The following is an 11,314-nucleotide window of genomic DNA, read 5'->3' on the forward strand; positions in this document are numbered from 1 at the left end:
AAAAAAAAAATTGTGGTTTAAAAGAAGGATTTCATTTGATTATTATTGAATAACGCATATTATTTCATGAGAATTAGGAGTCAAAATCAAATTTATTTATCGGATTAGGGTTCATACTCAATTAAGTTATTAATGCTAGTGGGAGAGTTGAAGTCTGCAATTTTCCTTATTTTAATATTTTAATTAATAAGAAAATTGAAGTTGAAATTGAAATTAAATGATGTGGCTTGTCCAATTCATCTGCCACCTAAGATGATAAATAAATGTGGTATAAAATTGTGGTAAGAATAGCATTACTCCTTTAGATTTGGTTTCAGAAGCCTAAACCTATTACATTACATGCACATAAAGAGGTGTTAAAGTTGTATATTATTTCTTAAAAATTGTGACGACCCGTCTCGAATTAAAATATATTTTATCCTCGAGTCCGTGAAAATAACTATTTTGCCCTCGTGGGTCTTGTGACGTGGATGTATGTATATAGTCTTCAATTATTTTTCCATTGACATGATTAAGTTGTATTCGGCGTAACGAGAGCGTGGATGCAAGTTAGGGCCGAGTCGGGTATGTAGAGAAAATGTTATGATGAAATAAGGGAAAATGGATTGGTTCTTTTAGTTTGATCCAATTGCATGGATCTTGGGTTTGGTGGCCCAATCAAGGCTTGACGTTGTTTTAGGTGGCCAACCCCGTAAGCTACTCTCACACACACACACGTGCAACCTTGTTCTTTCTTTCTTTCTTTCTCTCTCTCAAAAATTCTTTCCGTCCGTACGATCCGATTCTTCCAGCCTTCAAACACCATCAAACACCCACGAATCGAGTGAGTGGAGGTCACCATCATCTTCCTTGTGACTCCACGAGTCTAGTGACACTTTTGGGATGAAGAACAGTTCACGGGAACCCAAGAACTTAGAAGCTATGGCGGAGTACCCTGTTTCCCCGACGTGATCATCGAGGTTTTACTTGTTTTTGAAACTTAGAAAGGTATTAATACAACTCCTTTAGTGTTTTAGACTAATTTTGGTTAAGTTTGGATGTCGAAATAAGCTCGACTATGGGTTTCCAGGTTTAGCCGGAATTTTGAGGAATTTTCCGACAACTTCTCGTCGGTTTTAGGACCTCTAAAAGGTAAGAACATGTTCTACTCTTTCAAGGCTTCAAATCCATTAAAATTTTTGGAATTTGGTTGAAAAACATAGAAGATATTGAAGTTTTACAATTTTTCCAGTTTTCTACGACGCAGCGGCAATCAGCAACGGAATCTGGCGAACCACCAGAGAATGAAGGGGAATATTCTGTCAACGGCGATAAAGATTCTGTCAGTGTGCCAGGCATGTGTCTGTGTGTGGCCGACGCATGTGGCCGTACCTTGGCCGGCGCGTGAGGGCACGTGGGACATTGAAAAATTATTCTAAAAATATAGGGATGCTCGTAGTGTTGAGTAGGCCACAATGGTATATTCAAACACCCCAATTGAGCAACGTATGAGAAGTTATTACACAGTTTTGGTTATATACTTAAAATTAACGTTAAAATAGTGGTTTCACATATAGGTGAGACGTTTTCGGAAGACGAGCGCAGCCAGGCGAGACTCGGGGGTTACGATCTAGCTACATACCTGTGAGTGGGCTTTTGATTTTCTATATATACGTATATATGCTTTGCGTTTTCCCAGAAATTTGTTTTAAAAGGAGTTATGACTTTAAATGCCATGTCAAATTCATTATGCTTTAAAGTATGCATTAGTATAGATATGCATATTGTTGCTTGATGCTGTGGACGCCCAGGTAAGCTTCAAGTGAGTATATATTGATGATAGTGGATGCATTGTTTGTGGTTATACGTAGATGCATTTAGAGCTCATTATCCTGCACCTAGGTGCTAGTGCTCCCGCCCGTGGCCAGGGCACAGTTCTTCACGTGATGTTCACCTCCCGCACCGCACGCTCACCTTGGATCCAAGTTAGGTGCATAGCCCTGTCGTACAAACCACATTAGGTGGTTCCGACTTGTAGGTGACCTGCGATTATTCGCATAGTAGCACTTGAGCGTACTTATTTGCACCCAGCCCTGTTGTATAGACCACAATAGGTGGTTCCAGCTCGTGTGCAGGTATACTTGATGAGCTATAGGTTCAGCCGTATATGTCACATTAAATGACTCCGGCTGACATATCATTATTATATTGTTGGTGCTTCTTACAGAAAGCACTTTAAGTATTTTTCTAGACTTTACTTGACATTTTTGCTAATAATTGATTTCAAAAACATTTTTATCAAATTTTTTTTTAACCATTTTAAAGGGACTTACAAAGAAACCCTACATACAAATTCGTTCAAATGAGAATCAATGCAGGATTAAACCAGTCTTATAATCATGACGCTATAGCTGAACATTAAAAAAATACCAACACACAGTGTACGATAATTTTCACGAGGTAAAACTAAAGGAAAACTAATGAAAATGGCTTGAAAACGTTGAGTTTTAATGATAAGGACAAAATAAAGGGTAAAGTGAATAGTACCAGGTTTGACTTTTTAGTGTAAAAATGTGGTTTTTTGTTAAAGTGAACGGTACCGTGAGTTTTTTGTTAAAACTCCCTAAAACTAAACCCCTCCTCTGGAGAAAATTTTCAGGCACTTTGCTAGTCAGAAACAAATCCACTATAAGCCAAACAAATACAAAATACTAATTGTTGACAGAAACTAATTTTACCAGAAACTAATTTTACAAGACATAGATATGTCCTCCACGCCCATGCTACGCTTGCAAGTTAAACTAATTTTACCAGAATTTCTTTTTTTTGGTACAAGGACATATTTACAATACAGATGGAAGGAATAAATTGGTATCGAACTCATTATTCACAAATTCGATTCAAAGATTTCTTAGTTACAAACAAAAACAAAATATCACTTAATTATAGTACTAAATAGTGGCAACATCGTATTACTGAAGAGGGAGAAATGACATTTAACAATGTTCGAACAATAAAAAAACTAAACCAATCTTGTGAATGAAATACCAATCACAAGGCCCAATAAAGACAAATGAACACAACCCAAGCCCAAATTAGTAAACTTGAACAAGAAGCCTAAAAAAAATAACAAAGGGTGGCAAGCAGCAAACTCAGAAATTAAAATTCACAATTATTCGTAACCAAACAAATAGAAAAGGACAAGTCGAGTAAACTGCATCAACAAGGCGTTTTTTAAACTGCATCAACAAGGCTTTTCCCATATATATTCCATTTCCCATCGCAAGAAACGACAGAGCTTGCATTGCTATTTGCTAAAAGGAAAAAGCAGGATGTACAAATCCAGGCTGCAGGAGCTCTGCCAGCAGAGGAAATGGCGGTTGCCGGAGTACAACACCACCAAAGTTGGCCTCGACCATAACCCTCGCTTCTCCGCCACCGTCACAATCAACGGCCTCGACTTCCACGCTGTCGATATCTTCAGGTCCTCCAAAGAAGCCCAAAACGACGCTGCCAAGCTCGCCTTCGACCACCTCTCTGATAATCCCCAACCCAAACCCAGGAATCCCATTCCCAGCCCCTCCTCTTTCCCTCAACCATGTCCTCCCTCTTCCTCCTCCGCTTCCTCGTTCTCAGGTATGCGCTCGATCCCAAAACGACGCCGTTATTTACTTGATAATTCTGCCTATGGAAGGAAATCTTTATTTACATGTATTTTGGTTTTTTCTATTTTCCTAACCTGATTGCATATCCTGAATTGAATGCCGCAATTCGGAATGTTGATTAAGTTACCAGTTGAGTTTGATTATCTATGAGATAATTTATGTCTAATTACAGTACTTCGTTTTCACATATGGGTTCTGTTCCTTGGACTGCGGCCACTGATTCCGATACTACAGATGAAGCACGAGAGATAGAGATAGTGGAACCGGCCACTGATTCCAATACTACACATGAAGCACGAGAGATAGAGATAGTGGAGCCGAAGACTCAAGAAACGCATCAGATTCCTCAGGTGCCACCTCAGTTTAGTGGTAACGTATCAGGTGCTGCTTCTCAGGCGAATGCCGCCTTGTCGGGCAAGATGGGTATATTCTCTGGTGATTGGCACTGAGCCTTAATGTTTTATAATCTTTTCACTGAGACTTAACGTTTTGAAGATTATTTCGCAAATAAAAAAAATGATCTTTGAATTTAATTATTGGAGGGAACCGAGCCTAGAAATTACTTTTTTTTTTTTATCTCAAATTTGAAGATAGCTTTGCTAGAGACTGTTGAATAATAAACTCTAATTTAAACGGACATGCAAAACATAAATGGGACAAGCATATAATGCCTTAAATTCTTTAGCGTCTGTGAATTGTCTGAACTTTGTCTTGATTATCATTAAGTCGATTTACAACTTATACTCCTCTAATATGGGGTATAGATATGCAACATTTGTACAAGAATCAACTGCAAACTTATGCACAAAAGAGAAATCTGCTTCTACCTGTCTACTCTTGTGAGCGGGAAGGTCCACCACATAACTGTCGTTTCAAGTGTAGGGTAACTATTGATGGACAGACATATGAGGGTCAAGAGTTTCTTCCCACACTCAAGGATGCTGAACATGCAGTTGCAAAAGCTGCTTTAATGTCCCTTCTTCCAAATGGAGTTCAAGAGGTGGAAAATTATGTATTATGTCCTCTTTGTCTTCTTGTTAAATGTGATAGTTTAGAGCATCTCTAAATATCTTTTTTCGTTGTGTGTTTTTCTCTTTTTCTTTCCTTAGGATGATTCTGGTTTATTCAAAAACCTTTTACAAGAACTGATTCAGAAGGAAGGTTTTTCTATACCAATCTATAGCTCAAGGATGTCTGGTGAACCTCACATTCCAGTTTTTGTTTCGTCTGTGGAGATAGAAGGAGAAACTTTTATAGGTCAAGAAGCAAGAAGCAAAAAGCAGGCAGAGTTGAGTGCAGCAAAGGTCGCTTACCATACCTTGAGAGAGCGTAAGTGTATCTCTCTAACTTCAAATGGAAGTTGAGTGCTTAAAACAGTTATATTATTTCTATTCTTTTATTTATTCAAGTTGTGTTTGTTTTTTTCAATGCATTTTTACATCAAATTCCATGAAATATGTTTTTTTTTTTTTATATAGTTTTTATGGACTTTATTCACTTTCATATCTACAAGAATGTGCTTTGCATGAACTTTTCCATTAGAAATAATATCTGATGAGATGGAGAAGCAAAAGATTACGCATCCTCACACTTCAAATAGATCTATTGTATGCTTCACAACATTCTGAACCTTCCTCTTCAGGTAAATCAAGTCAGCTACCTTTGGTCATGTCCTCTCGGAAAGGGCAAGAAGCTTCACAGATCTTATCTTCAAGTTTCCAGTCAAATCCAGCTTCTGATCAACATCAACAAGTCAGGCGTAATGCACCTGCGATCTTGTCTCCGAATACCAATACTAAAGAGAAGAAAAAGGAGAATAATGGTATTGTTTTTCCCGAAAACTCTTTTCTATTTTTATACCCTACTGCTGTACTATCATTGCTTTCATATGTTTCATTTTTTTTCTGTTGGGACAAAATAAGTACATCAAATTATATTGTGCTGGTTAGCTATAAAGGTCTGATTAAACAGCTATGATGTTTTTTTAACTAAACTCTCAGCTCTCTGAAAGGAGCTCTGGTTTTAAGGAGAGTAGCAGCAACTATTCTCTATTTGCCACAAATTGCATTTGTGTTGGAGAGCTCAAATTCTTTTTAATTGTGAAAATACTAATAGTTACCTTAAGCTTAAAACAACAACAACAACAACAACAAAGCCTTTTCCCACTAAGTGGGGTCGGCTATATGAATCCTAGAACGCCATTGCGCTCGGTTTTGTGTCTTAGCGCGATTTCGTTCTGGATTCATTTTCATAAGGATTCGACGTAATCATGGAGTGCCGGCTGTCGACTACCTGACGCCCTCCCCCTCCTCCTTTATCCGGGCTTGGGATCGGCAATGTAAGATAAACTTACACGGCGGAGTTAGTTACCTTAAGCTTAAAAATAAATAAAATCGCGACCAAGAACCAGATCCTTCAACCCATTCAGAACCCAATAAGTTTTGTCGATGGAGGAGGCAGAGAACTTTCTGGTGTCTTTTACTATTCAGATGAGGTATTAAGGCATGTTATATTTCTAGCCGCACGATTTCATTAAAACAGATCATACGGCTGAGAGTGTAGTCCCGTTTTTTGGCAAAAATGGGAATCCCTTCCCTCAAGGGGTATTTGTTCATGTTTCTTCACTCAATCAATTGTTAGATTTTGGAGGGTTCTCTTAGAATTCTAGATGTCACTCAGTGGGTAGCTTTCAGAAAATCCCCATGATGTCTGGAATGAAACAAAGACCTTTCCAGTCTCTCTCTCTCTCTCTCTAATTCTTTTGAAATGTTGTTTTACCATTTATGTTTTTGTCAATATAATTGTGGGTATATGCTATAAAGAGTATGCCAAAAAATTGAGCTCTTGTGCCAAGATTCAAGATTTGTGAGAGAACTCATGGTCTTGCATATGTGAATACTTCACAATTGCTGCATCTTGAAAGGTTCAGATGCAAATAAGCATCTACTGGAAAGCTATTGAAGTATAATTCATTAGAAAAGCAAATTCTGTATTGAGTTTATAACTTGTTTTTCCTGCATACATTAATTAACATGTACATGAAAGCTACTACGGAAGCACTACAAATGTGCTACAAAGACATTTAACAAAGGACTTTCAAAATTGAAGTGTCATTTAAGAGTTCTCTCAAATTTAATGCATCTAGTACTTTTGAAATTCCTCTATCTAATCTTTGTAGAGCATGCATTCTTAATAAATTTAGTGCATGCATCCTTGGAACTTAAGTTTCTCATCCAAACATAGGGTAAAGAAACGTAACGTCATCTCAATCTGTAATTTAGATGTCTGATGAAGTACATACCCTCTGTTGACTTTGTAGTTGACTACTTCTAATAATTCATTTTATTAATACAAACAATCATGCTTACAACTCCGATTGATACAAAGGAGACGAAAACAAGTAAAGAAAACAAACCCAGACCCCAAGTATCACAGAAATTCATGGCATCACAGGATTAACTCAGAATTTAAATAGGGTATGAACTATGAAGACGCATAAGAGATGTTGATATTCAAACATCCTTCTCTCTATTTCTTATATTTTTGTATGATTTTGTCTTCATAAACTCCATAAATATCACAATCTTACATGTAACTGAAGTTTTCAAGTCACCGGGCTTATCTTCTTTGATTACAGTAACTGCACAAGGAAAAAGTCAACACTCTACAGCAGGTGGGGAAGGATTCTCTTCCTCTTATGTTGTACATGGCCGTGCGCAGGAGATGAACAACGGTGCTAGCCCTGTGTCCCTAAACGGCTCCACTAATTGCATTATGGACTCTTCTCTTGAGCCACCAGCTAGAAGGAGCATGTATAACAAGGTCTCCGTTTACCCACGCAAGTCAAATATGGAATATCCTGAAGGTACCACTGTGTTGCCCATGAGCGATGAAACGTGGGTTGCTTGCTCACACAGATGAAGGAAGAGGTTTATATAGGCCTGACTAAGTTCCTTGTTTAACTATGAGAGACACATAGGCTAAGCTTACATAGTTATGTGCTTATAATGTGTTGTGTTGCTTCATGTATGAACCTACCGGACACGGTATGTCTATATTATGTGAAATAACTTAGTATTACATCGTCGTGAGCTTCACGCAAAGATCCACTATTAGTGTCACGAGAAAATATAAGAGAGAAAATCCACGAGTAAAAGAAACCCCACACCTAATGGGACTAAATGATCACTCGAAGGGTTCAGGCTTGCATGGCTCAGGCGCGTGACTAGTATCTAACTGGCCAGTGATGCATTTTATTATAAGTCGATCTTCATGCATCTACAGTTAAGAATCATCAATGCAATGCAGGGCTGGTTGGATGACCAAATATGGAATATAAAATAAAAATTTCAGGGAAAAAAACAAGGAGGCACAAGGAATCCCAAACAAATGAAACATGAAAGATCCAAAACCACCATCAGACTAAAAGCAATTCCTCATAAGCGTTTACTATTTGCCATAAAATTTTAGGGAACCTGTATAATAATATTGTAAGGAACTGATCGAGTTCGTACGTGCTTCAGTACTTATCTCTCTGTAGCAAAATGCTTCAATCATGCATATAGCCCGATTAACTAGTGTTCTGCTTATTTCTTCTGTTTGCTTCTACAATAAAGGTACGTGACAGAGAAATGTTAGGCGTACAATTTCGGAGTAGTCTCTTCGGAGCTACTCATGCGGAAGCACCCTGATCAGGAGCTCCTCCTAAGTCTGCAATCTGGAGAAGACATGTTCTTAACTCAAGTCCTTGACAAGAGGCTAGTGCTGCTTGGAGTTTGTGGTACGTATAACTACAATCATAATCTGCAAATCACTTTGTCTTTATCCTGGCCGAGCTTCAACATTAGGAAAACGGATATGGATATCTAGGAGTACAACAAGCATGACATGTGCTCCAAAAATACATTACACCACATTGTTCCAGTGTGCTAGGAGACATTCAATTTTCTCAAGATTTGATTGTACTAGAGGAAACACCTCTTCTTCATTGCAAGATGGACACGATGGGCATATATCTACTAGAAGTCATCATCTATTTTGACTACAATGCAATGAATCTAGTTGATTATTTCTACAATTTGGAGAAGACATGCTCTTAACTCAAGTTCTTGACAAGAGGCTAGGATTGCTTAGAGTTTGTGGTACGTATACTAGTTTTGCTTGGAGTTTGTGGTACGTATAACTACAATCATAATCTGCAAATCACTTTACCCCTATCGTAGCCAAGCTTCAGCACTAGGAAAATGGATATGGATTTCTAAGAGGAGTACTACTAGTGGCGGAGCCAGAATTTTGTAATAATGGGGTCATGAGAAATAAGGCTTTCACAAGGAAAAAAAAAACTTAATGAATTAACCTACTTATAAGTATAAATACATGTCTCACTTAATACTATTGTCTAATGCTATTACTCTTCACTTGTAAGTGAGAGTTCTTAGGTTATAGTGTCGTGAATGATGAGTTCACAGCCAATTCATTCCCCCACCCTTAGTATAAATATATCGTTGTATTAAAAAATTACCAAATATATGTGATCAGTTGCCATGAGTCTTACAAATGCTCAATTATTAGATCAATTCAATCCCTTGAAAAGAAAACTAAAACTCCATCATTGATAGGAGGTATGATAATGTAAATTGTGATCAAATTCAAGACTTAATAAGAAGATAGTTGTTGAAACAATTAATGAGAGACGTAATTAAATGAATTCTGTAATATTCTAATTTGCAAGCGAAAGATGAATTAGGAAGTAAAATTCGTATCTCCAGTCCCATTGATGAAGCCAAATTCCAATTGGATGGTATGCAAAATAGCTAGCACCGCTCCACCTACACCATCAAATTTGGTCTTCTTTGAACTAATTATGAGGTCAAGACAACAAAATACAAGGAGGAGCACTGTGTTATTAGGGTCGTGAGCATACATTGCCCCCAGTGTAGCTCCGCTACTAAGTACTACGACAAGCATGACATGTGCTTCGAAAATACACTACACCATACTCCCAATGTGTAGGAGTTTGGGGTATAACTACAAGGCAAACATCCAAACATCCAATGTTCTCAAGATTTGATTGTACTAGGGAAAAACACCTCTTCTTCATTGCAAGATGGACACGATGGGCATATATCTACTAGAAGTCATCATCTACTTTGACTACAATGCAATGTGATTGTGTCTACAATTTATAGAAGACATTCTCTTAACTCAAGTCCTTGACAAAAGGCTAGTACTACTTGGAGTTTGTGGTATGTATAACTACAATCATAATCTACAAACTAGTTTTTCCCTATCATGACCGAGCTTCAACACTTGGAAAACGAATATGAAATTCTAGGAGTACAACAAGCACGACATGTGCTCTAAAATACACTACACCACATACTTCCAATGTGATAGGAGTTTGTGGTATAACTACAATGAAGACGTTCAATTTTCTCAAGATTTGATTGTAATACGGAAAACATCTCTTCATTGCAAGATGGACACGATGTGCATATATCTATTAGGAAAATTATGTATTCATTTCATAAAGAATAATCTTACACTTTGAGTATTTATATACAAGTATATTGTAACCACTAAGAAACCAAAATGTAACTAACTAACAGAAGTCTTAACCACTAAGTAATATCTCTAGATAGTGTAGTTACAATATTATCCTTTATATCGCCTTCAAACGAAACTGAGGTACCCAAAGATGAAGTTTGTCACAGAGACACAAAAACCTGGACTTGGAAAAAGATTTAGTATAGATATCGGCCACCTAATCTTGAGTACAAATGAAATGCATAGAAATCTGTTTTGCCAAAACTTTTTCCCGAATATAGTGATAGTCAATTTCCACATGCTTTGTCCGAGTATGAAAGATTGGATTCTTATCAAGAGATATGGCAGAAATATTGTCACACCATAGTTGGGGAGAGCTAGGCAAGTAATAACCAATGTCAACCAACAATTTACAAATCCAGGTAAGCTCAGATGCAATATTGGCAAGGGATCTGTACTCTGCCTCAGTGGAGGAGCGAGCTATTGTTGGTTGCTTCTTAGCACTCTAACTAATTAAGGAGTTTCCTAGAAAAAACACAATAACCTCTAGTTGATCTTCTATCAAGGGCACAACCTGCCCAATCAACATCAGAAAAGGCAGTGATGGTAGGAGTAGTGGAACACTTAGAGAACCATAAACCAAGATCAATAGAACCCTTAAGATACCTAAGAATTCTCTTAACTGCCTAAAATGAGAAATTTGAGTGCTGTGCATGAATTGGCAGACAAAATTGACTGCAAAACTAAGATCTGGTCTTGTCCAGGTAAGATACTGAAGAGCACCAACTAAAGAGCGATACTCAGTGACATTTTCAAATAAGGAAGACTCATGATCAAGTTTGAAGTGCTAAGGGGTGTGCTGCATGGTTTAGCCCCTACCATGTTGGCTTTGGATAACAAATCCAAGATATACTTGGTCTGGGATATTAATATACCTGATGAAGATCTTTTAACTTCAATTCTAAGAAAGTAATGTAGAGCTCCAAGATCTTTAAGAGGAAATAGAGAACTGAGCTGTTGTATCACTTGTTTACATGTTGCAGAATTAGGGCCAATGACCAAAATGTCATCCACATAGATGAGGATGAAAACCAAATCTGGAGCCTTTTTTATGAACATAGAAT

The 11,314-nt window shown here is 37.5% G+C and overlaps 1 protein-coding gene across 3 annotated transcripts; it reads left to right on the plus strand.

The window, feature by feature from the left end:
- Positions 1-3,210: 3,210 nt before the first annotated feature.
- LOC126583186 (double-stranded RNA-binding protein 4-like) lies at positions 3,211-7,724 on the plus strand. Of its 3 annotated transcripts, none has more exons than XM_050247501.1 (6): positions 3,211-3,615; positions 3,879-4,079; positions 4,409-4,644; positions 4,754-4,973; positions 5,287-5,466; positions 7,282-7,724. In XM_050247501.1, exons 1-6 carry the CDS (start codon positions 3,312-3,314, stop codon positions 7,563-7,565), a joined length of 1,425 nt encoding a protein of 474 aa, XP_050103458.1. In that variant the 5' UTR covers positions 3,211-3,311; the 3' UTR covers positions 7,566-7,724. The 3 variants fall into 3 exon arrangements, with proteins under 3 accessions (XP_050103458.1, XP_050103460.1, XP_050103459.1); XM_050247503.1 differs by having other exon boundaries at positions 3,879-4,025; XM_050247502.1 differs by having other exon boundaries at positions 3,214-3,615; positions 3,879-4,067.
- The last annotated feature ends 3,590 nt before the right edge of the window (positions 7,725-11,314 follow it).

Source organism: Malus sylvestris, chromosome 9, assembly GCF_916048215.2.
Source record: "Malus sylvestris chromosome 9, drMalSylv7.2, whole genome shotgun sequence".
In the NCBI taxonomy this organism is placed as follows: Eukaryota; Viridiplantae; Streptophyta; class Magnoliopsida; order Rosales; family Rosaceae; genus Malus; species Malus sylvestris.

Coding starts and splice junctions, on each gene's coding strand:
- LOC126583186 (XM_050247501.1), top strand. CDS start 3,312: ATGTACAAATCCAGGCTGCAGGAGCTCTGCCAGCAGAGGAAATGGCGG. Junction 4,645..4,753: donor TTCCAAATGGAGTTCAAGAG/GTGGAAAATTAT, acceptor TTCTTTCCTTAG/GATGATTCTGGTTTATTCAA. Junction 5,467..7,281: donor GAAGAAAAAGGAGAATAATG/GTATTGTTTTTC, acceptor CTTTGATTACAG/TAACTGCACAAGGAAAAAGT.